The sequence below is a fragment of the Neoarius graeffei genome, chromosome 16 (genome assembly GCF_027579695.1).
Source record: "Neoarius graeffei isolate fNeoGra1 chromosome 16, fNeoGra1.pri, whole genome shotgun sequence".
NCBI lineage: Eukaryota > Metazoa > Chordata > Actinopteri > Siluriformes > Ariidae > Neoarius > Neoarius graeffei.
In genome coordinates, this window is record NC_083584.1 from 20541519 (window position 1) to 20568953 (window position 27435).

At 44.6% G+C, this 27435-nt stretch overlaps 1 protein-coding gene across 1 annotated transcript in view; it reads right to left on the reverse strand.

Moving 5' to 3' along the window:
• Positions 1-2402: 2402 nt before the first annotated feature.
• Positions 2403-27435, reverse strand: part of si:ch73-345f18.3 (uncharacterized) — a 28597-nt gene continuing 3564 nt past the window's right edge. Inside the window, exons 2-5 of the mRNA XM_060942006.1 lie at positions 26918-26977; positions 5758-5815; positions 5384-5593; positions 2403-5141 (exon numbers count right to left, since the gene is read on the reverse strand). Coding sequence (XP_060797989.1) covers positions 4771-5141; positions 5384-5510 — 498 coding nt within the window. The 5' untranslated portion in view covers positions 5511-5593; positions 5758-5815; positions 26918-26977 and the 3' untranslated portion in view covers positions 2403-4770. The remainder of the gene's footprint in view (positions 5142-5383; positions 5594-5757; positions 5816-26917; positions 26978-27435) is intronic.

Below are 27435 nucleotides of genomic sequence, written 5' to 3' on the forward strand. Positions count from 1 at the left end.
TTGCAGTCACCCATATAATTCAAATAGCATAACTATAACCAAAAATGAGAAAGGCTGCAACAGACACAAGGAACAAGAAACACAAGGCATATCTGCTTTATAGAGCAACTTATAAATATAAGGATAAAATATTTATCAATGCATTATTCAATAGTAAATAGACAATCATCAATAACATATACAACTAATCATGTATGTAATGGTTCATGCACAGACCATTCATAGATATGAACTGATTTGTTTTGGCAGCCTATGATATAAAAGCTCACCAAGCTGCTGTTGCTGAAAAAAATATATATACAAAAATGTATAATATATTATAAAAGCATGCTTAAGACTTAAAGGAAGCAAGTCAATATTATCAACACTGACCAGCTGGAAGTACACTACCGTTCAAAAGTTTGGGGTCACTTTGAAATGTCCTTATTTTTGAAAGAAAAGCACTGTTCTTTTCAATGAAGATCACTTTAAACTAATCAGAAATCCACTCTATACATTGCTAATGTGCTAAATGACTATTCTAGCTGCAAATGTCTGGTTTTTGGTGCAATATCTCCATAGGTGTATAGAGGCCCATTTCCAGCAACTCTCACTCCAGTGTTCTAATGGTACAATGTGTTTGCTCATTGCCTCAGAAGGCTAATGGATGATTAGAAAACCCTTGTACAATCATGTTAGCACAGCTGAAAACAGTTGAGCTCTTTAGAGAAGCTATAAAACTGACCTTCCTTTGAGCAGATTGAGTTTCTGGAGCATCACATTTGTGGGGTCGATTAAATGCTCAAAATGGCCAGAAAAATGTCCCGACTATATTTTCTATTCATTTTACAACTTATGGTGGTAAATAAAAGTGTGACTTTTCATGGAAAATACAAAATTGTCTGGGTGACCCCAAACTTTTGAACGGTAGTGTAAATATTAAAATAGTTAATATCCTTGCTAATCATACACGCAATTATATCCCAGGCAGTCTCCTGTCCCAGTACTAACCAGGCCCTTAAGGCATATTGGACGGCGCCCATCTCCGTAGCCCTTGGCCTCTCACCCATTACACAGCTGGGGTGAAAGTCGGGGCCAGTCCTTTGGTAACCGCAAGAGTTTGACTCCCTACTCACATCTGTATTGCAGCATGCCTCACTGGATGGCAGTAGGTAGCATTTTCATAACAGTCTTTGGTACAACCCAACCTTGAGTAGAACTCAGAACCTCCTGGTTGAGAGGCAGACACGCCAACCATAGACATCCTATTACGTAGACGGAGCATCCAATGTAAATTCTAAAAGCGCTGACGAGACGCGGGGCCGCCATCTTGGAGTGGTGATACGCTGCACTCAGTGTAATGCGCTGGCAGCGCTGGCTCGCATTTTTTTGTCATACACAGCAGCACACACACACACACACACACACACACACACACACACACACACACACACACACACACACATCATTAACCTTATCATTTTAATGGCTAAATATCACATACACAGAGGTAAATTCCTGAGCAGCAAGCCATCATTCTGTGCCTTTCAGAATGAAATGAGCCAATATGTGTATTCTATACTGTGTTCCCCAATTTGAAAGCTAATAGGACTATCAATGCTTGTGCTGAACTCTGTATATATTTTTAACTTGCCTGTAAATCTGTAACCCCCTGATAGCAATAGCAATTACAATCTTATTAAATGTGCTTATTTGTAATTACTAGTAATGACATTGACATTGATCTTTTTTGTTACTGTGTAATGTACTGCCAATTGATTTTTCTTTAATAAAAAAAAATGTCATACATGTAGCTATGATAAAGGATAGCGGCGGGGTTATTATTCATAGTTGGCTTCACGTTAATAGAATATCCTGATATTAAGTGAACAGACGTCGGAGATTGTTGAAGTTGAGGAAACGGTGATTAATATCCTACAAAAAATGTGTGAATACTAAATACATTAGATATAAACAGCTTAACGTTTTTCTATCGGCTACAACCACCAATCTGTTGCAATGGATAGGGTAAATTCAGGTAAAGTGGGACACTTTTTTAAATAAAATGCGGTTTTAACAATCTAAATCCATTATAATGATTCAAATGTGTGTATGTTTTCTTTAAATAGATTGTTAAGAACATATCAAAGGGGAAATTAATCTAGTCAGTGAATTTATAAGAGCCTTTTACATCCTTCAACACAATCTGACCCCCCCTTCAGCAAAGCTGATGTATTCAGGTTGAGTGGGGCACTTTGTTTGGTACCGGTATGTAGGACAATGTGTGATGACCATATATTTACCACAAACATTTTTTTTTTGTTTTAAAGCATATCAATAATTTGTTATAAATAAATGTTATGTCAAACATAAAAAATATAACAATGTAGTAAATGAATAAACTAGTAAATGAATAAAAAAGGTAGTATATGAATAAACATTTAATAACAATATATATAACATTAGCATACAACATTAAAACATGACTCGTGAAACCACTTATCACACTTACAGCAGGCCACCCATTCCTCCATTGCCTTTCGGTCACTTGCATCCCCCATACACCCCCTTGCAGACAGTATAATAATAATAGGATGTCTATGATCTCGCGTTTATCTCACCACTCCAAGATGGCAACCGTATTTCTCGCATCAGAACAGCCAATGCTCCGTCTACGTAATAATAGGATGTCTATGACGCCAACCACTAGGCCAGCTCATGGTGCACACACAATCCTATAGTATATCCTTATTTGGTCACACAAACATACTTAAATAAGTAGCCAAATTTCTTCTTTCTTGGTGGCAGCTGTGTGTCAAATGTCAGAATAACAACATGTAAATCAGATAACACTCATTACACAAATTCAAACCACTTAGCAGGTTGTTCAGATGCTAATATCTGGCAGGGTGGGTTTAGAATACAACATATAGTGTAAGGAAAAATAAATCACAACAGGATATGCTGTTAGAAGAAAATAACTAACCTGCTTAGCATCAGGATATTACCACCTTAAAGTTGATTATTGTTCTATAACAGTCTGTCAAATGTTTTATTCCTCTTATACCGCAGCAATTTGCCAAGGACTACAGTTTTTAATTTATTCAAATATAAACACGTCATGCTTTTTATTCATTTACAGTTGCATGTTGTGCAATGCCCACAAAGCAAGTTAGTTCCTTTTATTACTTATAAATCACCAGCATCTCTTTTATTCTCTCTTGAACTTAAGACAAAACATACAACTTTTCTCAAAAAACAAAAAACCACCACACCGCACCCATAAAAGCACAAAATCCTCCTTCCTTACACAATACACAGCTACTCATTCATAGGTTTTTCTGTATTTTCTACATTGTAGGACAATCATGAAGACATCAAAACTATGAAATAACATATGGATCATATATGGAATTGTGTTTTAAACAAAAAAAATGCGTTTTATATTTTAGATTCTTCAAAGTATCCAGTGTTTACCTTGATGACGCTTTGCACACTATTGGCATTATCTTACCCAGCTTCATGAGGTAGTCACCTAGAATGCTTTTCAATTAATAGGTGTGTCTCATCAAAAGGTAATTAGTGCAATTTCTTGCCTTCTTAATGCGATTTAATGACAAACAGTAAATAATAATAAATACAGTAAATAGCCTTGTTCCACAGCTGTAGTAATCCGTATTATGTCAAGAACCGCTCAACTAAGTAAAGAGAAATGACATCCATCATTACTTTAAGACATAAAGAGTCTTTTAATTAATAAAAATTGAAGGAGTTAGTAGGTGTGTCCTAATTTTGGCTGGTCGGCACTGACAATTATCTCACAAGGATGCACAGAAACACAGATGGGCCACAAGGCCTACACCAGAGCGACAGAGCCGCCTGCATTGGCGGCATGAACAGCCCAGCCAAGCTGCCACGGAATATCTGGCCTTGTGAGCTCTCGCATACTATTCTCCTCTCCTAACAAAGCACCTTGCACAGTGAGGTAAGACAAACGATGTCGTGCCCCCATCGTGTTGTCTCTCTGAACCTCCAGACCTGATGCCAAGTGGTGCACAAAAGTGCCACAGACCTGGCAGGTATGGAAGTTGCCCTGCAGTGATGACTGACTTGCCGAGTGATGCCAATCGTTGGCCATCTGAGTGGCTCTTCCATACGCCATCTGGTGGTGTGCCATTGACCCTGTTGGGTTCATCTGCCACATAACACCGAAAAGTGCCCTGCTACCAGCACCTTATTGAGGACATACTATTTAACCCATAGCTGGAACCCAGGCAGGTGCTACCACTCCGGGTCAGAGCGGACCTGGGAGCAATGGTGATTAAGGGGTAACTCCACTTTCCCCAATACTCAAGTCCTACTGGACCTGAAACTCACCACCGGCTGCAGTTTAAAGTCATACCCAGGACTTAAAGAATAGAATAGAATAGAATAGAATAGAATATGACAAGATAGTGTACATTAAGATAGAACATAGGGAATAGAATGGTCACAGAACAGAAGAGAAGGGCTGCTGACAGTATATCGGAAATAAATCAACACCTTCTGAACAATCAGCTTCAGGAACTTAAGCGTGATGCGGTATAAAAGCTACTTAATGCACTTTTACCTGTAGCGGATTTATCCTTACAAATTAGTTTTTCCAGGTTCGGTCATTATAATCCTTTATCTATTCTTAAAAGTTATTCTTTATAATCTATTGTACTTTGGAAATAAGTGGTTCTGATGTACTTATATTTGGAGTGACGCTGGTAAAAAAAAAAAAAGTATATATTGTCTGAGAAATTTGTTTCATAGCTGGATTCCACAGAGCAGGGCTACCTCTTTGTAAAGTTTTCGAGCGTCTTCCCTGTAGCGAGGACTGAGCTCTTTAGCTCTTGCTGCCTCGTGCAGATTCTCCCTCAAGTTGCCGCCGAGTCGCTGAGACTCCTGGTGTGTCTTAGCTTCCTCGTTCACTCTCTGAGTCAGGCTCGTTTCTGATTTTAGCAGCCAGTTAATCAGCTCCTCGAGTTTGGAGCTAGCTGCCTCGATGGCTTTGACGGCTTGACACAGCTCCTTGATGTTCTCCTGCGTTTGCTTCAGCTTGTCAGGCACCAGATCGTCTGGTGTCATGGCCAAGTTGAAGTCATAGCCTCTCATCTGCAGGTTGATCTGGTGGTCATCTGAAGGGTGAGGTAAAGATAGAGACAAAGTTCAAATAAAATGGTGTTTAAGGGTAGGAAAAGTAAAAAAAAAAAAAACCGCACACATACAGCAAAGAAAATATAGACCCAAGTATCTCAGCAGATTGCAAAAGTATTTACCCCCATGCTTGATGCTACAGCAGTACGTTTGACTCAATCTCCCATTCCTGATCTGCTACCGCCACCTGATGGAGGCACAACATTACTGTTCTCTGACTCACCATGTTCATCCTTAATCTTCTGCAGGCACTCGGACAGGCTGCTGTCAGGGGCACAGTGATAGTGGCACATTAGAGTTTTCAGCTTGTCCTGCATACGCTCATAGTGTTCCTGCTGCTTGTTGAACATTTCTGCAAAGTCGTTGAAGCGCTGATCCAAATCTGGCACCCCGACATGCCTCACAGTAATCCTGCCACTTCTCAACTGGGAATCTGAGCAAGAACATCGTGTGCATCATGTTAATGTTAAGCAAGTAATGGAGCAACAACATGTTTGCAGGTCAAAATAAAACGAATGAGCTATTCCTCTAAAAGAAGCAAACTAAAATATTCTTCTAAAATAAACAGACAGATCATTTTTTAAAAATGGAACTAACCATTAGGAGGTGAATGAGATATTCTTGCAGACTTTGGTGCTCCAAGTAATGGCGCTCTCTGAAAAACAATGGGTTACATTTTAGTGCTTTGTTGTAAAACTAATATCCAAGTATCTCTTTTGTTGCCTTATCTTAAAAAAAAAACTTTAGCATCATACTACTGGGCTTTATACAATAAGCCTTGAGCCCAAAGAGTTGCTGGTTCGATTCCCTGGACTGGCAGGAAAATCCATGGCTGAAGTGCCCTTGAGCAAGGCACCGGACCCCTAACTGCTCCCCAGGCCCTGGGAATGTGTGCTCATTGTATGTCACTCTGGATAAGAGCGTCTGCTAAATGCCTGTAATGTAATACACTACCGTTCAAAAGTTTGGTCAATTTGAAATGTCCTTATTTTTGAAAGAAAAGCACTGTTCTTTTCAATGAAGATCACTTTAAACTAATCAGAAATACACTCTATACATTGCTAATGTGGTAAATGACTATTCTAGCTGCAAATGTCTGGTTTTTGGTGCAATATCTCCATAGGTGTATAGAGATCTTGCAGTCACGTGACCGGAAAGTACACAGCCGCCATCTTGTCGGTAAAAAACACCGCTGAATACTGCTGCACTCGTGTACAGAATGGATCAATTTCAACCGACGGACTACACGGCTCATTTTTCTAATGAACAGATAACTAGATATATGTCTAAAATAAACGATCTACAGATTAGTGACCCTTATGGCTTACCGGACGGAGTTTTCACGACCGGATTTTGAACTGCCAGCGGAATACCCAGACGTGTATAATTACCTCATTAACTTTCCCTCGCTGTTCAGTGGTGAAGCACTGCATGCTTATAAATCTCTGGACAGTTATCTTTACAGAAATTCAGGATGTCAGTGACTAAGATGTGGCATCTTGTAAACAAGAATCCTCATTGGACGGGTAAGTCACTTAAGTATTGAGTATAGCACTGACCAGCCGATCATAGAATAGAATAAGGTAATTCCAGCTGTAATTCCAAATCGTCCGTGTTGTTTACCATGGATCTGGCATTGGAGAGATAGAGGCTTAGCAGTGGAGGTTTGAGTGGCTGTTTTCTGAGCTTAGTCAACAGGCCGGCTCTGTAGCCTCGCTTTTGCTTCCGCTCCCGGCGCCGCCTCCTTCGCTTTGCTTCCGATAACAATCCACGGAGACCCCGCTGGTCTCGCTATCTCGTCTGGAATGTTGTGCATGCGATGGAAATCGCTACAAACCATCATTTTCTGCTGGAAACCAATGTCCAGTAAGTCCATATGGTTGTAGTGGATATTGAAGTCCGGTACAGACGAACAACATGCAAAAATACACACAAAAAACGTGCACAGGTAGGGAGAGCTTGTAGCCGCAGCCGTTGTAGTAGAATTGTATATAGTAGGGTTTTCCAGAAGAAAAGGTAGAAGTAAAAGCAGAAGTAGAACCAGAAGTAGAAGTAAAAGGCGGAAATATGGCGTTTGACCGACAAGGTGGCGTCTGTCACAATCTGGATCAGCTGTGACGTCACATGCAAGTGCTCCATAAAGGCCCATTTCCAGCAACTATCACTCCAGTGTTCTAATGGTACAATGTGTTTGCTCATTGCCTCAGAAGGCTAATGGATGATTAGAAAACCCTTGTACAATCATGTTAGCACAGCTGAAAACAGTTTAGCGCTTTAGAGAAGCTATAAAACTGACCTTCCTTTGAGCAGATTGAGTTTCTGGAGCATCACATTTGTGGGGTCGATTAAATGCTCAAAATGGCCAGAAAAATGTCTTGACTATATTTTCTATTCATTTTACAACTTATGGTGGTAAATAAAAGTGTGACTTTTCATGGAAAACACAAAATTGTCTGGGTGACCCCAAACTTTTGAACGGTAGTGTATCTACATAGGAATAACATCCATGAAATATCAGTTAGGATTTAGACCATATATATCTCAATTCCAAAAAAGTTGGGACAAAGTACAAATTGTAAATAAAAACGGAATGCAATAATTTACAAATCTCAAAAACTGATATTGTATTCACAATAGAACATAGACAACATATCAAATGTCGAAAGTGAGACATTTTGAAATTTCATGCCAAATATTGGCTCGTTTGAAATTTCATGACAGCAACACATCTCAAAAAAGTTGGGACAGGGGCAATAAGAGGCTGGAAAAGTTAAAGGTACAAAAAAGGAACAGCTGGAGGACCAAATTGCAACTCATTAGGTCAATTGGCAATAGGTCATTAACATGACTGGGTATAAAAAGAGCATCTTGGAGTGGCAGTGGCTCTCAGAAGTAAAGACGGGAAGAGGATCACCAATCCCCCTAATTCTGCGCCGACAAATAGTGGAGCAATATCAGAAAGGAGTTTGACAGTGTAAAATTGCAAAGACTTTGAACATATCATCATCATCATCTACAGTGCATAATATCAAAAGACTCAGAGAATCTGGAAGAATCTCTGCACGTAAGGGTCAAGGCCATTAAACCTGTTAGGGTTTTGCTGGGAATCGAACCCAGGTCACTGGTGTAGTAATCCAGCAAACCCCCACTAGGCCACCAAGGGAATGACTCAAGTGCAGAGGAGTGAGGCGAAGGTAGAGTACAAAAACAGTTTGTCAGAAAGCACAGATCAAAAATCCAAAGCAAAAAGTAAAATCCAAACGCTCAGAAGATAAGGAAAAAATAAAATATCCAAAAGTTCAAAGTCCAAAAATCAGAAAAGAAAAGGCAAAAACGCTCAGAAGATCCAAAATGTCAAGTACAAAGTCCAAAAAGAAAGCAAAATACCAAAGACCACAAGCAAGGTACACAGGACAGAGGTTACTAGCCATAAGCAGCACAAAGACTCCGTGACAAGAGGCTAAACTGAGGAAGTATATATAGCCAGGGTAATTAAGAAACAAGGCGGGGCAGGAAATAAAGAACAGGTAGGGGTAACAGGCACATGGAAACACAGGCTATCAAAACAAACACAAAACACAGAAGCAGTGGCGGCCTCTAGAGGCCAAAACAAACATGACAAGATAAAGAAATAACAGCGGCCTCTAGAGGCCAAGACAGTCCCCAGTCCTAACAAAATCATACTGGGTGCCCGTGATCTTCGGGCCCTTAGACGGCACTGCATCACATACAGGCATGCTTCTGTATTGGAAATCACAAAATGGGCTCAGGAATATTTCCAGAGAACATTATCTGTGAACACAATTCACCGTGCCATCCGCCATTGCCAGCTAAAACTCTATAGTTCAAAGAAGAAGCTGTATCTAAACATGATCCAGAAGCGCAGACGTCTTCTCTGGGCCAAGGCTCATTTAAAATGGACTGTGGCAAAGTGGAAAACTGTTCCGTGGTCAGACGAATCAAAATTTGAAGTTCTTTATGGAAATCAGGGACGCCATGTCATTCGGACTAAAGAGGAGAAGGACGACCCAAGTTGTTATCAGCGCTCAGTTCAGAAGCCTGCATCTCTGATGGTATGGGGTTGCATTAGTGTGTGTGGCATGGGCAGCTTACACATCTGGAAAGACACCATCAATGCTGAGGTTCTAGAGCAACATATGCTCCCATCCAGACGACGTCTCTTTCAGGGAAGACCTTGCATTTTCCAACATGACAATGTCAAACCACATACTGCATCAATTACAGCATCATGGCTGCATAGAAGAAGGGTCCGGGTACTGAACTGGCCAGCCTGCAGTCCAGATCTTTCACCCATAGAAAACATTTGGCACATCATAAAACGGAAGATACAACAAAAAAGACCTAAGACAGTTCAGCAACTAGAATCCTACATTAGACAAGAATGGGTTAACATTCCTATCCCTAAACTTGAGCAACTTGTCTCCTCAGTCCCCAGACATTTACAGAGTGTTGTAAAGAGAAAAGGGGATGTCTCACAGTGGTAAACATGGCCTTGTCCCAACTTTTTTGAGATGTGCTGTTGTCATGAAATTTAAAATCACCTAATTTTTCTCTTTAAATGATATATTTTCTCAGTTTAAACATTTGATATGTCATCTATGTTCTATTCTGAATAAAATATGGAATTTTGAAACTTCTACATCATTGCATTCCATTTTTATTTACAATTTGTACTTTGTCCCAACTTTTTTGGAATCGGGGTCGTATATATATATATACTGGGGCAAAAAAGTATTTAGTCAGCCACCAATTGTGCAAGTTCTCCCACTTAAAAAGATGAGAGAGGCCTTTAATTTTCATCATAGGTACACTTCAACTATGAGAGACAGAATGGGGGGAAAGAATCCAGGAAATCACATTGTAGGATTTTTAATGAATTAATTGGTAAATTCCTCGGTAAAATAAGTATTTGGTTACCTACAAACAAGCAAGATTTCTGGCTCTCACAGACCTGAACTTCTTCTTTAAGAGGCTCCTCTGTCCTCCACTCGTTACCTGTATTAATGGCACCTGTTTGAACTTGTTATCAGTATAAAAGACACCTGTCCACAACCTCAAACAGTCACACTCCAAACTCCACTATGGCCAAGACCAAAGAGCTGTCAAAGGACACCAGAAACAAAATTGTAGACCTGCACCAGGCTGGGAAGACTGAATCTGCAATAGGTAAGCAGCTTGGTGTGAAGAAATCAACTGTGGGAGCAATTATTAGAAAATGGAAGACATACAAGACCACTGATAATCTCCCTCGATCTGGGGCTCCATGCAAGATCTCACCCCGTGGGGTCAAAATGATCACAAGAACGGTGAGCAAAAATCCCAGAACCACACGGGGGGACCTAGTGAATGACCTGCAGAGAGCTGGGACCAAAGTAATAAAGGCTACCATCAATAACACACTACGCCGCCAGGGACTCAAATCCTGCAGTGCCAGACGTGTCCCCCTGCTTAAGCCAGTACATGTCCAGGCCCATCTGAAGTTTGCTAGAGAGCATTTGGATGATCCAGAAGAGGACTGGGAGACTGTTATATGGTCAGATGAAACCAAAATAGAACTTTTTGGTAAAAACTCAACTTGTTGTGTTTGGAGGAGAAAGAATGCTGAGTTGCATCCAAAGAACACCATACCTACTGTGAAGCATGGGGCTGGAAACATCATGCTTTGGGGCTGTTTTTCTGCAAAGGGACCAGGACAACTGATCCGTGTAAAGGAAAGAATGAATGGGGCCATGTATCGTGAGATTTTGAGTGAAAACCTCCTTCCATCAGCAAGGGCATTGAAGATGAAACATGGCTGGGTCTTTCAGCATGACAATGATCCCCAACACACCGCCCGGGCAACGAAGGAGTGGCTTCGTAAGAAGCATTTCAAGGTCCTGGAGTGGCCTAGCCAGTCTCCAGATCTCAATCCCATAGAAAATCTTTGGAGGGAGTTGAAAGTCCGTGTTGCCCAGCGACAGCCCCAAAACATCACTGCTCTAGAGGAGATCTGCATGGAGGAATGGGCCAAAATACCAGCAACAGTGTGTGAAAACCTTGTGAAGACTTACAGAAAACATTTGACCTCTGTCATTGCCAACAAAGGGTATATAACAAACTATTGAGATTAACTTTTGTTATTGACCAAATACATATTTTCCACCATAATTTGCAAATAAATTCTTTAAAAATTAGACAATGTGATTTTCTGGATTTTTTTTCTCATTTTCATCTCATCTCATCTCATTATCTCTAGCCGCTTTATCCTTCTACAGGGTCGCAGGCAAGCTGGAGCCTATCCCAGCTGACTACGGGTGAAAGGCGGGGTACACCCTGGACAAGTCGCCAGGTCATCACAGAGCTGACACATAGACACAGACAACCATTCACACTCACACCTACGGTCAATTTAGAATCACCAGTTAACCTAACCTGCATGTCTTTGGACTGTGGGGGAAACCGGAGCACCCAGAGGAAACCCACGCGGACACGGGGAGAACATGCAAACTCCGCACAGAAAGGCCCTCGCTGGCCACGGGGCTCGAACCCGGACCTTCTTGCTGTGAGGTGACGGCACTAACCACTACACCACCGTGCCGCCCTCTATATATATATATATATATATATATATACACACCTGTGAGTGTTTAGTCTATTTCTTATCTTGAGTGTTTATATTGTTTATATTGTTATTTCAGTTATTCTATTTTTATTTATTGCATTGTCTGTTTGCACCGTGGGTCAGAGAGGACTGAAATTTCATCTGTGCTGTATGTCGAGCATGTATAGCATATTTGACAATAAAGTTGACTTGACTTGACTTGACTCATCATAGTACAGAGACAGCACTGGTTAAAGTAGTAAATGACCTGTCACTGGCCTCTGATCAAGGCTGTGCCTCCTTGCTTGTATTGCTTGACCTTCGTGCAGCCTTTGACACCACTGATCATACCATTCTCCTTGATAGACGAGAAAATGTTGTGGGAGTCAGAGGAATGGCCATCTCCTGGCTTAGGTCTTATTTAATTGATCGTTATCAGTTTGTTGAGGAGTGCGTACCTCCGCCAAGCCACATATTCAGATTTGCATCAAACCCTAATCTGTTGTTCCTTGGCTCATGGCTCACCTTTCCTCAAAATTTCATGAAAATCCATTCACTACTTTTTGAGTTATGTTAGGAACAGACAGACAAACAAACAAAAGGCGCCAAAAACATAACCTCGTCCAACAAGGTTGCTGGAGGTAATAATGGCATTTTAACAAGACTAGGTTGTTTGTTTGTTTTTTGTTACCAAAAGCATATTTTAAAGTAAATTAACTAGGAAAAAAAAAGGTTTTGGGCAGCACGGTGGTGTAGTGGTTAGCGCTGTCACCTCACAGCAAGAAGGTCCGGGTTCGAGCCCCGTGGCCGACGAGGGCCTTTCTGTGTGGAGTTTGCATGTTCTCCCCGTGTCCGCGTGGGTTTCCTCCGGGTGCTCCGGTTTCCCCCACAGTCCAAAGACATGCAGGTTAGGTTAACTGGTGACTCTAAATTGACCGTAGGTGTGAATGTGAGTGTGAATGGTTGTCTGTGTCTATGTGTCAGCCCTGTGATGACCTGGCGACTTGTCCAGGGTGTACCCCGCCTTTCGCCCGTAGTCAGCTGGGATAGGCTCCAGCTTGCCTGCGACCCTGTAGAAGGATAAAGCGGCTAGAGATAATGAGATGAGATAAGAAAATAGGTTTTGAAATAACTTGGAATCTGCAGTTGGAAAATACATGAATAAAAACTCAAATAAGTAAGTAAATGAGTGAGCAAGTAAGTAAATTACATGTTTACCTAATGTTTGAGTATTTAAATAGTTTAAATCAATCTACACAAAATAGATGTCATATAAAAGCCCAATAAATTGTTTATTTTTCAGTAAAAATAAAAGTTTATCTTTTATATTTAGCTATTACATTCACTTGTTTAGGATGTAGCCCTTATTATTGGCTACATTATATAACATGGGGGAAACCATGGCCTAAAGGTTAGAAAAGCAGCTTTGGGACCATAAGGTCGCTGGTTCGATTTCCTGGACCAGAAAAAATGGCTGAAGGGCCCTTGAATAAACCAGGTAACCCCCACCTGCTCCCCAGGCTGCTCTGGGCATGTTGTATTTTGCTCTGGATAAGAACGTCTGCTAAATGCTAGTAATGCCAGTAACATGCAACAAGATTTATGCACTTGGGAAGCTTTTAACTTTTCACTTACTGTCATGAACTATTTTAGACCACATTCAGAAGCAACTGATCTGAATTTTACAGCTTCACCTGACTCAGTTATAACCTCATCATTCTGAACAAACTGGATAAAATGCTACATGTAAACACACACACACACACACACACACTAATTCCACTCCTCACACTTTTTGTACACTATCCATTCACACACTAATATACACTATACACACACACACACACACACACACTCTAATATACACTATACACACAAATACACCACACACACACACACACACACTATACACACACATACACACAAATATACACGATACACACAAATACACTACACGCACGCGCGCACACACACACACACATACACACACACTAATATACGCTATATACACAAATACACTACACACACACAGACACACACATACACACACACACACACTAAACACATACACAGACACACAAATATACACTACACACACACACACACACACACTAATATACACTATATACACAAATACACTACACACACAGACACACACTAATATACACTATATACACAAATACACTACACACACTAAACACATACACAGACACACAAATATACACTACACACACACACACACACACACACACTAATATACACTATACACACAAATACACTACACACACACACTAAGCACATACACACACAAAAAAATACACCACACACACACACACACACACACACACAAATACACTATACACACAAATACACTACACACACACTAATATACACTACACACATACTAATTCCACTCCTCACACTTTGTACACCACACACACAAATATACACCACACACACACACACACACACACACACACACACACACACACTAATATACACTATACACATAAATACACTACACACAAACATACATACACACTAAACACACACACACCACACACACACACACACACACACACACACTATACACATACATGCACGAATGTACACACACACACACACACACACACACAAACACTAATATACACTATACACATAAATACACTACACACAAACACATACATACACACTAAACACACACACACACACACACACACACTATACACATACATGCACGAATGTATACACACACACACACACACACACACACACACACACACACACACGATCTTGTTTACACAAACACTCTCAGTGTGTACCAGGCAGAGCCCCGCCCCCAGCCCAGCTACTCAGACCACATTTCTGTTATGCAAATTCCAGCATACAGACTGCTCGAAAGATACTCCAAACCAGTTCTAAGGCAGGTGAAAATCTGGCCAGAAGGATCCCTCTCTGCTCTCCAGGACTGTTTTGAGAGAAATGACTGGGACATGTTTAGGGAGGCTGCAACCAATGGTGACTGCACTAACTTAAAGAGTACATAACATCAGTGACCAGCTACATCAGCAAGTGCATTGACGATGTCACTGTCTCTAAGAACATCACCACTTGCCCCAACAAGAAGCCGTGGATTACTGCAGAGGTGGGTGCACTACCGAGGACCCAAGATGCTGCTGCCTTCAGAGCAGGCAACAGAGCAGCCCTGAGAGCAGCTAGGGCCAAACTGTCTCGGGCCATCAGAGCAGCAAAGCGCGCACACGCCCAGAGAATATGAGCTATAGGACAACACCACCTGCCTGTGACAGTGATATCTCCCTTCCAGATGTGCTGAACAGCTTCTATGCACGGTTTGAAGCACAGAACGACGTGACAGCAAGGAAGATCATCCCTCCTCCCAACGACCAGGTGCTGTATCTGACCACAACCGACATGAGGAAAACTCTACGCAGAGTCAACCCATGGAAGGCTGCTGGACCAGACAACATCCCTGGTAAAGAGCTCAGAGGATGTGCAGACCAGCTGGCAGATGTTCTCACTGACATCTCCAACATCTCCCTGAGCAATGCCATCGTTCCTAAATGCTTCAAGACCACTACCATCATCCCCATGGCAAAAAAGTCTTCAGTGTCCTGCCTCAACGACTATCGTCCCATTGCACTCACACCCACCATTATGAAGTGCTTCGAGAGGCTCGTCATGAGGCACATAAAGACCCTGCTGCCTCCCTCACTGGACCCCCTGCAGTTTGCGTATCGCCGTAACCGGTCCACAGATGACGCCACAGCCACCACCCTTCATCTGGCCCTTAGCCATCTGGACAAGAAAGACATATACGTTTGAATGCTGTTCATCGACTTCAGTTCAGCATTCAACACAATCATCCCTTAGCAACTAATTGGAAAGCTGAATCTGCTGGGCTTGAACACCACCCTCTGCAACTGGATCCTGGATTTCCTGACTGAGAGACCTCAGTCAGTCTGGACTGGGAGCAGAGCTTCTAGCACCACCATACTGAGCACTGGGGCCCCCCCAGGGCTGTGTGCTCAGTCCACTGCTGTTCACTCCGCTGACTCACGACTGTACAGCAACTCACAGCTCGAACCACATCATCAAGTTTGCTGATGACACGACTGTGGTGGGTCTCATCAGTAAGAACGAGTCAGCATACAGAGAGGAGATGCAATGGCTATCGGACTGGTGTAGAGTCAACAACCTGTCTCTGAAAGTGGACAAAACAAAAGAGATGGTTGTTGACTTCAGAAGAACACGAAGTGACCACTCTCCACTGTACATCGACAGCTCACTCATGGAGAACGTCAAGAGCACCAAATTCCTCGGTGTTGATCTGGCAGTGAACCTCACTTGGTCCCTCAACACCAGCTCCATAGTCAAGAAAGCCCAGCAGCACCTCTACTTCCTACGGAGGCTGAGGAAAACCCATCTCCCATCACCCATCCTCACAATATTCTACAGACGGACTATTGAGAGCATTCTGAGCAGCTGCATCACGGTCTGGTTTGGGAATTGCACCGTCTTGGATCGCAAGACCCTACACTGGATAGTAAGGACAGCTGAGAATATCATTGGAGTCTCTCTTCCCTCCATCACGGACATTTACACCATATGCCACATCTGGAAAGCCACCAGCATCATTACCGATCCCACACACCCCTCATACAATCTCTTCACCTTCCTGCCATCTGGAAAAAGGTACCGAAGCATTCAGGCCTTCACAGCCAGACTCTACAACAGTTTCTTCCGACATGCCATCAGACTGCTCAACTCTGAGGGACTGGACTGATTCTCACAGACTGTTGATCACACCACTCACACTGCAGTATTTACACAGTGGACAATAATACACTATTGCTTACAGTGGTTACAATGTCTCTCACACACACACAAGGTTTACATTTATTTATTCCATTTTCATACACTACTTCAATTCCTCATGCCATCAGTCTCCTCAACTCGGACTGATTCTCACGGATTGTTGAACACACCACTCACACTGCAAACTTTGCACAGTGGACAATAATGCACTATTGCCTTACAATGTTTCTTGTGCACACACAGCTTACATTTATTTATTTCCTTTCATATACTACCTCAATATGCACACTCAACTCTGTACCTTATGTTGATGGTGCCTGCACTTTATATTGTTTGTGTCATTTATTGTTTGTCTATTGTGTCATTTACTGTCTGCAGTGTTGCACTCATTGCACTCTTGCACTTTATGTTGTTATATATAGACTTGTACGCCTGTGAATGAATGAATGAATGAATGAACCCTTTATTGTCACTAGTCACAAGTACCAGCGAAATTGGCCATCAACCTGTCCGTACATATACACATACATACAATTGACACAGGGGAAGTAGACAGGACAGGAAGACAAGGATGAAAAATACAGAGTAACATGAGGGGAGGGGAGGAGAAAAAAGCAACCCCCACACTATGGTCTTGTGGGGAGTACAGTGTGGGAACATTAAAAAAAAAAAACACCTCAGCACATAAGCTCAAAATAACCCAGTACACTTTACAATATGAAAACTCGGGACTCGAGGGGTGAGGGGGTGAGGGGGTGAGGGTGGGGGCGATCATGGGAGGGGGGTAAGGGGGGAGGGGCAGAGGTATAGGTAACCCAGCGCAAACAAGCAGTCCGGTCTGCAGCCATGACGGCACTCCCCCAGCTTGTCACACTGGGGGTAAAAAGCAGCAATCGTGGGAAGTGGGGAAAGGAATCCAAGAGTGTCTCACTGCAGTGATCTTCAGAGGGAGCTGGTGTTCCAGCAACGGCCTTGGCCAAGGCCAGTGCTGTCTGAGGGAGCCGAAAGCAGATAAGATTGGGATTGTTTGAACCTTGGGGCGAGTAGACGCATTCTTTTACACGACTACTCTGTTTGTCCATTCTGGTGATATTTGGTGTAGCACCATGGTCCTGGAGAAACTTAGTTTCGTTTTAACTGTGTACTGTACCAACTGTATATAGTTGAAGTGACAAATAAAAAGACCTTCTCACACACACACACTAATATACACTATACATACACTAATACACACACACACACACACACACACACGAATATACACTATATACACATGAATACACACACATATACACTATACACACACACACGCTAATATACACCACACACACACACACACACACACACTATGCGCACACACACACTAATATACACTACACACACACGCTAATATACACACTACACACACACACAAATATACACTATACACACTAATACACACACATGCTAATATATACTACACACACACACACACACACGCTAATATGCACACTACACACACACACACACACACAAATATACACTATGCACACACACACACGCTAATACAGTATATACTACACACACACAAATACACTATACACACACGCTAATATACACTATACGCACACACACGCTAATATACACTATACACAATCTAATATACACTATATTGTGGCAGCGGGGGCGTGGTCAAGCGCCGGTCTGTGACAGGAGGGAGGAGTCAGGGAAGGTAAGTGGCAGAATCACTACACCTGAGAGCAATTAACCTGTTTGTGTGTCTTCCCAGTGACCACGCCCTACTTAAGGAGGGAGAGCGAGAGCAGAGGGAGCTCTTCCCCGAACCAGATGCCGGTTGACTGTGTGTCTGTGTGTGTATGTTCACTGAAAAGTGTGACAATAAAAACCCGCTTTACCAACCTGAACTCTGTCCTGCCGTCTTCTGTGCTCCGCCAATACATAGGAACTGCCACAGTGGTGCTGAAACCAGGGATCTGGAGCACAGAATGCTGAACCGCCCCATGGAGTCTTCCCCGTTCGCCGACCTGGTCCACGCCCTCGCCACGGCCCAGCAAAGCCAGCACCAGGTGCTCGTCATGCTCCGTAAGGAGCAGGAGCAGCGCTTCGAGGCCCTGGTGTTGGCCCAGCAAGAGGACCGACAGGCGTTCCGGCACCTCCTCGCATCGGCGGGGACAATCGACGCTTCCACCACGGGCCCGTCCCCCCTCACCCTGACAAAGATGGGCCCACAGGTTGACCCCAAGGCTTTCATCACGCTCTTTGAGCAAGTCGCGGAGACCTCGGAGTGACCGATGGATCAGCGCACGGCACGCCTCCTTCCCCTGCTAACGGGGGAGGCGCAGCTGGCCGCGCTACAGCTCCCCGCCGACCGCCGGCTGGCCTACGCAGACCTTTGCCGGGCCATCCTCCAGCGTGTGGGGTGCACCGCCGAACAGCAGCGCCAGCGCTTCCGCGCTCTGTGCTTGGAGGAAGTCGGCCGCCCGTTCGTGTTTGGCCAGCAACTCCGGGATGCCTGCTGGCGGTGGCTGAGGGCCAACAACCGCGACGCCGAGGAGATCATCGATCAGGTGGTGCTGGAGCAGTTCATCGCGCGCTTGCCCACAGGAACCGCGGAGTGGGTCCAGTGCCACCGCCCGGCGTCGCTGGATCAGGCCATCGAGCTGGCGGAGGACCATTTGGCGGCTGTTCCGGCGGCAGGACAGCAGACAGTCTCTTCTCTTCTCTTCTCTCTCTCCCCCTCCTTCTGTGTCCCGTCCTCGCCCCATTCCCCCACCACGGAGGTGGGGGCCGGCACCACCCCAGCCGGCCCGCCGCACCCGCGGTGCCCTCCTGTTTCGCCCTTCTGTGTCTGTCTCTCCCCCCTTCAGGTGAGTGAGCCCCAGAACACCGGTGCAGAGAGGAAGACCGGGCCGGTTTGCTGGCACTGCGGGGAACCGGGCCACCTCCAACAGCAGTGCACGGCAAGGGAGGTGGGCATGGTGGTTCGGATCCCCGACACGCCAGAAGCCGCCCTCGATCGGGCCGGAGCGTATCGCATACCGGTGAGTATCCAAGGGGATACATATCAGGCGTTGGTGGATTCTGGTTGTAATCAGACCTCAATTCACCAAAGCCTGGTGCAACACGAGGCATTTGGGGGTGCACAGGGGGTGAAGGTGTTGTGTGTGCACGGGGACGTTCACAGCTACCCACTGGTGTCAGTCCACATTTTTTTCCGAGGGGAAAAATTTATAGTGAAGGCGGCGGTTAATCCTCGCCTTACCCACTCTTTAATTTTGGGGACTGATTGGCCGGGATTTCGGGGTTTAATGACACGCTTAGTAGAGAGTGGGTCCTGCCATTTAACAGGGGGAGGTCCCAATGTCGCTTTGGCGGGAGCAGCTGTCACAGAGCCGTCTACGTCATCTCCGCGTCAGAGTGAGGAGCCGCCGGCCCCTCCTCTCTCTATTGGGGAATCCCTCGCAGATTTCCCATTAGAGCAGTCACGAGACGAGACTCTGCGGCATGCGTTTGACCAAGTGAGAGTAATTGATGGTCAAACGCTCCAGCCGAACGCCACCCGTCCTTCCCCTACTTCACGATTATAAAGGATAGGTTATACCGAGTGACGCAGGACACTCAAACTAAAGAGCGAGTCACGCAGCTTTTAATTCCAAAGAGCCGCCGGGAATTGGTATTCCAGGCAGCTCACTTTAATCCCATGGCTGGACACCTAGGGCAGGATAAGACACTAGCCCAAATAATGGCCCGATTCTATTGGCCGGGGATTCGCGGGGATGTCCGTAGGTGGTGTACGGCGTGCCGCGAATGCCAGTTAGTAAATCCAGTGGCCATTCCAAAAGCACCTTTGCGCCCTCTTCCATTAATTGAGACCCCGTTTGAAAGAGTTGGGATGGATCTCGTCGGGCCATTAGATCGGTCAGCACGAGGGTACCGCTTTATATTAGTTCTGGTGGACTATGCAACGTGATACCCGGAAGCAGTGCCTCTGTGCAATATCTCAGCACGCAGTATTGCGGAGGCGCTCTTCCGCGTTATCTCCCGAGTTGGAATCCCGAAAGAGATTCTAACTGATCAAGGCACCACGTTTATGTCACGGACACTGCGCGAACTGTATGGGTTATTGGGGATTAAGCCGATCTGCACCAGCGTGTATCACCCACAAACGGACGGTTTAGTGGAACGGTTCAATCACACCCTTAAGAATATAATTAAAAAATTCGTAAGTGAGGATGCACGTAATTGGGATAAGTGGCTCGAGCCCTTGCTGTTTTCAGTGCGAGAGGTCCCCCAAGCCTCCAAGGGGTTCTCCCCGTTCGAATTATTATATGGGCGTAAGCCGCGCGGCATTCTAGATGTGCTGCAAGAAAATTGGGAGGAGGGACCTTCACAAAGCAAAAATGAAATTCAATACGTTATGGACCTGCGCGCAAAACTCCACACCCTCACCCACCTAACTCAGGAGAATTTGCGGCAGGCCCAAGAACGGCAAGCCCGCCTGCATGGGTGCCGCCAGGGGGGGAAAGGTTAGAACAATTCTAGGGGCCCAGCACTGCCATGGGGCCCTTTAAGGGGCTGATAATATGCTTTTAATGATTTTAATAAGACTTTTGAAATAACAACAATGCAATATTCCATCTGGTAAAATGAGCTAATTGAACAAGGTTGTCTATTTCTTGAGTTCTTCAACATATTGTCATTTAACCCTCCCCCTTTTGCGAAATGGTACGGTCCAGTTCTGGTAGAAGCGTGATGCGTTAAATCTATGTGCTGATCAGTGCAACGCTACTTGCTGCTGTGTCGCGGTGCAGCAGCCAGCCAGCCAGCCAGCAGTGGAGTGCGTACAGTCTATCATCGCTAAATATGAAGAGTGGCTGTCAAAAACGTAAAGAAAGGCAGCTGAAAGCTGAGAGGGACTGGAGAGGCAGGCAACTGGTCACTCAGTTTTTCCCAAAGAAAGGTAGCTATCGCTCACATGTGTGTTCAAAATATTAGCGAATGGTAAATGAACAGTATGAACGTGCTTGGATTAGCCTATCAAGAGAACACTTTTACAGTTTGTACAGTGACATTTTTTTCCATTTTAATAACTGAACTGACTTGTGTGATAAACAAGATGAAATATTACGTTATGCTGGTGCTAATAACTAGTGCTAATAACCAGTTTCATAACTAATGGGGTGCCCTAAATATGCACAGATTCAGCCTCAGGGGGACCTCCGCCCTACCAAACCACTGAACCCCCCCTTTGGAGAAGGAGGTAAGCAGCAATACAACCCATAAATGCTTTAGGATTGAAGTTTTTAATGAGCGAGCGCCATATACAGTTTGCTAGATTAAAGTGTTGCTAATAATGGACACCAGTCAAGTGTTTGACATGGTTACGTGTGTGGAATGTTCACACGTTCTAAACCATTGGTTGGTTTACATTGTTCACATTGGTTCTAAACCATTTTGGCATGTGGCAAAATCTTGAATTTTCATTTGTGATTGTAAATGCACCAGAATTAATCACTGACCAGTTTTCATCTAGTCCCTGATAGGTTAATACATAAAATGTAATAACAAAGTCACAAACTCAAGGTCCATGGGCTATCAAAAGTCAAATAATGACAATAGTGCAATTGTGACGAGGGTGGGCAAAGTTGGGGGGCCCAAAATTCTAATCTTTCATGGGGTCCAAAATTTCTGGAGGCGCCCCTGCCACCTGTACAACAAGGGTATGCGCCTTAGGGAGTTCACAGCGGGAGATAAGGTGCTCGTACTGTTGCCCACGTCGAGCTCCAAATTGATCGCCAAGTGGCAAGGACCCTTTGAGGTCACACGGCGAGTCGGGGATGTCGACTATGAGGTGAGGCAAACAGACAGGGGTGGGGCGCTACAGATTTACCACCTCAATCTGCTTAAACTCTGGAATGAGGAGGTCCCCGTGGCGTTGGTGTCGGTGGTTCCGGAGAAGGCGGAGCTGGGGCCGGAGGTTCAAAAAGGGGCATTGGCAGCACGTACCTCTCCGGTCCCCTGTGGAGACCACCTCTCCCCGACCCAACTCACGGAGGTCGCCCAGTTGCAGACCGAGTTTTCGGATGTGTTCTCGCCCCTGCCCGGTCGCACTAACCTCATAGAACACCACATAGAGATGCCCCCGGGGGTGGTAGTGCGTAGCCGCCCTTACAGGCTACCCGAACACAAAAAAAAGGTGGTTCAGGAAGAACTTGAGACCATGCTCGAAATGGGCATCGTCGAGGAGTCCCACAGTGACTGGAGCAGCCCGGTGGTCTTGGTACCCAAGGCCAACGGGTTGGTCCGGTTCTGTGTGGACTATAGAAAAGTCAACGCGGTGTCTAAATTCGACACGTACCCAATGCCTCGTATTGATGAGTTGCTCGATCGACTCGGCACGGCTCGCTTTTATTCGACACTGGATTTGACGAAGGGATATTGGCAGATCCCCTTGACTCCACTATCCTGAGAAAAAACGGCCTTTTCCACACCGTTTGGTTTACACCAATTCATCACACTTCCGTTTGGGCTGTTTGGGGTGCCCACTACGTTTCAGCGGCTGATGGACAGGGTCCTCCGCCCCCACGCCACCTATGCGGCCGCCTACCTCGACGACATCATCATATATAGTAATGACTGGCCGAGGCAGCTTGAACACCTAAGGGCCGTCCTTAGGTCGCTGAGGCGAGCGGGTCTCACAGCCAACCCGAAGAAGTGTGCAATTGGGTGGGTGGAAGTACGGTATCTGGGTTTCCACTTGGGCAATGGGCAGGTGCGTCCCCAAATTAACAAGACCGCAGCAATTGCGGCCTGCCCGAGGCCCAAGACCAAAAAGGGGGTGAGACAGTTCCTGGAGCTGGCTGGCTATTATCGTAGGTTTATACCTAATTATTCGGACGTCACCAGCCCGCTGACTGATCTCACTAAAAAGGGGGCACCAGATCCGGTCCAGTGGACGGAGCAATGCCAGCAGGCTTTTTCTGAGGTAAAGGCTGCACTGTGTGGGGGGCCACTTTTACACTCCCCTGACTTTTCTCTCCCCTTTATGTTGCAGACCGATGCATCAGACAGAGGGCTGGGGGCGGTTTTGTCCCAGGAGGTGGAGGGGGTGTTAGGACTGGGACTGTTTTGGCCTCTAGAGGCCGCTGTTATTTCCTTTTCTTGTCATGTTTGTTTTGGCCTCTAGAGGCCGCCACTGTTTCTGTGTTTTATGATTGTTGTTTTCCATGTTTCCCTGTTGCGGCCCGTACTGACGTCCACGTATGCCCCTGCCCCTAGGAACCCTCCACCCCCCCCCGCATCTTCCAGGGTCAGACTGTGTTCACCGTGCATCGCCTGCTTGCCTCCCGCCGGGTCCGCGGCGGGCTTCAATATCTCGTGGACTGGGAGGGCTATGGTCCTGAGGAGCGCTGCTGGGTTCCCGCTCGGGACATCTTAGATAAAGAACTGTGTCGGGACTTCCATTCGGCCCATCCGGATCGCCCTGGGAACGTCAGGAGACGCTCCTGGGGGGGGGGGGGGGGGGGGGGGGGGTCCTGTTAGGACTGGGACTGTTTTGGCCTCTAGAGGCCGCTGTTATTTCCTTTTCTTGTCATGTTTGTTTGGGCCTCTAGAGGCCGCCACTGATTCTGTGTTTTATGTTTGTTGTTTTCCATGTGTCCTGTGCCCCGCCTAGTCCTCATTAGTGTCACCTGTGTCCTATTTTAGTTTGTGTATTCATACCCCTGAGTTCAGTCCTCTTGTCACGGAGTCTTTGTGCTGTTATGTTTAGCTCCAGTTACCTCTGTTCCTATTTCCTTGCCTATGTCCTTGTGTTCTTTGTACTGTATTTTTGCTTTCTTTTGGACTTCGTGGATTTTGTTTTTTGACTTTTGGATCTTCTGAGCGTTTGGATTTTTACCCCTTCTTTTCTGGTTATTGGCTTTTGTATTTACTTTGAACTTTTGGATTTTTTAATTTTTTCCCTTATATCTTCTGAGCGTTTTGGTTTATACTTTTTGGATTTTTGCGTGTAAATATTGTAAATAAATTTTGATACTTTTTCTACTTTCGCCTCACGCCTCTGCATTTGAGTCATCCCCCTGGTGGCCTAGTGGGGGTTTGCTGGATTATCACACCAGTGAACCAGGTACGAATCCCAGCAAAACCCTAACAGGGGGAGGACCGCCCTGTCCTGTACATCAGCAGGAAGCTGTCGGTGCGTGAGGGGCGCTACAGCACCATAGAGAAAGAGTGTCTGGCCATCAAGTGGGCGGTCCTCACCCTCCGGTACTACCTGCTGGGGCGCCCTTTCACCCTCTGTTCGGACCACGCGCCCCTCCAGTGGCTCCACCGCATGAAGGATGCCAACGTACGGATCACCCGTTGGTATCTGGCACTCCAACCCTTTAATTTCAAGGTGGTCCACAGGCCGGGGGCACAGATGATCATAGCGGACTTCCTCTCCCGTCAAGCGGGGGGAGTCGGCTGCAGGCCGGACAGCCGCCCGGCCTGAGTCGAGCGGTGGGGGTATGTGGCAGCGGGGTCAAGTGCCGGTCTGTGACAGGAGGGCAGAGTCAGGGAAGGTAAGTGGCAGAATCACTACACCTGAGAGCAATTAACCTGTTTGTGTGTCTTTCCGGTGACCGCGCCCTACTTAAGGAGGGAGAGCGAGAGCAGAGGGAGCTCTTCCCCGAACCAGATGCCGGTTGACTGTGTGTCTGTGAAAAGTGTGACAATAAAAACCCGCTTTACCAACCTGAACTCTGTCCTGCCGTCTTCTGTGCTCCGCCCATACATAGGAACTGCCACATATATATATATACACTATACACGCTATATCCCCACTAATATACACTATGGATGCGCACACACACGATAATATACACGACACACTACACACACACAAATACACATTATATATACTATACACACTATATACCCACTAATATACACTATACACGCTATATGCCCACTAATATACACTATGCACGCACACACACACATGCTAATATACACTACACACATGCTAATATGCAGACTATACACACACACAGACACACACACACTAATATACACCACACACACACACACACACACACAAATATACACTACACGCACACACTTGCTAATATACACTATATGCACACACGCTAATATACACTATACATACATGCTAATATACATTATACACTATACACACGCACGCACACATGCAAATATACACTATACATATGCACACACGCTTAATATACACTATACACACTAATATACACTATACACACTATACACCCACTAATATACACTATACACACTATATACACACTAATATACACTATACACACTATATACCCACTAATATACACTATACACACTATACCCATTAATATACATTATACACACTATACCCATTAATATACACTACACACACTATACCCATTAATATACACTATACACACTATATACACACTAATATACACTATACACCCTGTATACCCACTAATACACACTATACACACTATACACCCACTAATATACACTATACACACTATACCCATTAATATACACTATACACACTATATACCCACTAATATACACTATACACATTAATATACACTTTACACACTATATGCGCACTAATATACACTATACACACTATATACCCACTAATATACACTATACACACTATACACCAACTAATATACACTATACACACTATATACCCACTAATATACACTACACACACTAATATACACTATACACACTATATACACACTAATATACACTATACACACTATAAACCCACTAATATACACTATACACACTATACCCATTAATATACACTATACACACTATATACCCACTAATATACACTATACACACTATACACCCACTAATATACACTATACACACTATATACCCACCAGGGGCGCCGCCAGAAATTTTGGGCCCCCCAACTTTGCCCACCCTCGTCACAATTGCACTATTGTCATTATTTGAATTTTGATAGCCCATGGACCTTGAGTTTGTGACTTTGTTATTACATTTTATGTATTAACCTACCAGGGACTAGATGAAAACTGGTCAGTGATTAATTCTGGTGCATTTACAATCACAAATGAAAATTCAAGATTTTGCCACATGCCAAAATGGTTTAGAACCAATGTGAACAATGTAAACCAACCAATGGTTTAGAACGTGTGAACATTCCACACACGTAACCATGTCAAACACTTGACTGGTGTCCATTATTAGCAACACTTTAATCTAGCAAACTGTATATGGTGCTCGCTCATTAAAAACTTCAATCCTAAAGCATTTATGGGTTGTATTGCTGCTTACCTCCTTCTCCAAAGGGGGGTTCAGTGGTTTGGTAGGGCGGAGGTCCCCCTGAGGCTGAATCTGTGCATATTTAGGGCACCCCATTAGTTATGAAACTGGTTATTAGCACTAGTTATTAGCACCAGCATAACGTAATATTTCATCTTGTTTATCACACAAGTCAGTTCAGTTATTAAAATGGAAAAAATGTCACTGTACAAACTGTAAAAGTGTTCTCTTGATAGGCTAATCCAAGCACGTTCATACTGTTCATTTACCATTCGCTAATATTTTGAACACACATGTGAGCGATAGCTACCTTTCTTTGGGAAAAACTGAGTGACCAGTTGCCTGCCTCTCCAGTCCCTCTCAGCTTTCAGCTGCCTTTCTTTACGTTTTTGACAGCCACTCTTCATATTTAGCGATGATAGACTGTACGCACTCCACTGCTGGCTGGCTGGCTGCTGCACCGCGACACAGCAGCAAGTAGCGTTGCACTGATCAGCACACAGATTTAACGCATCACGCTTCTACCAGAA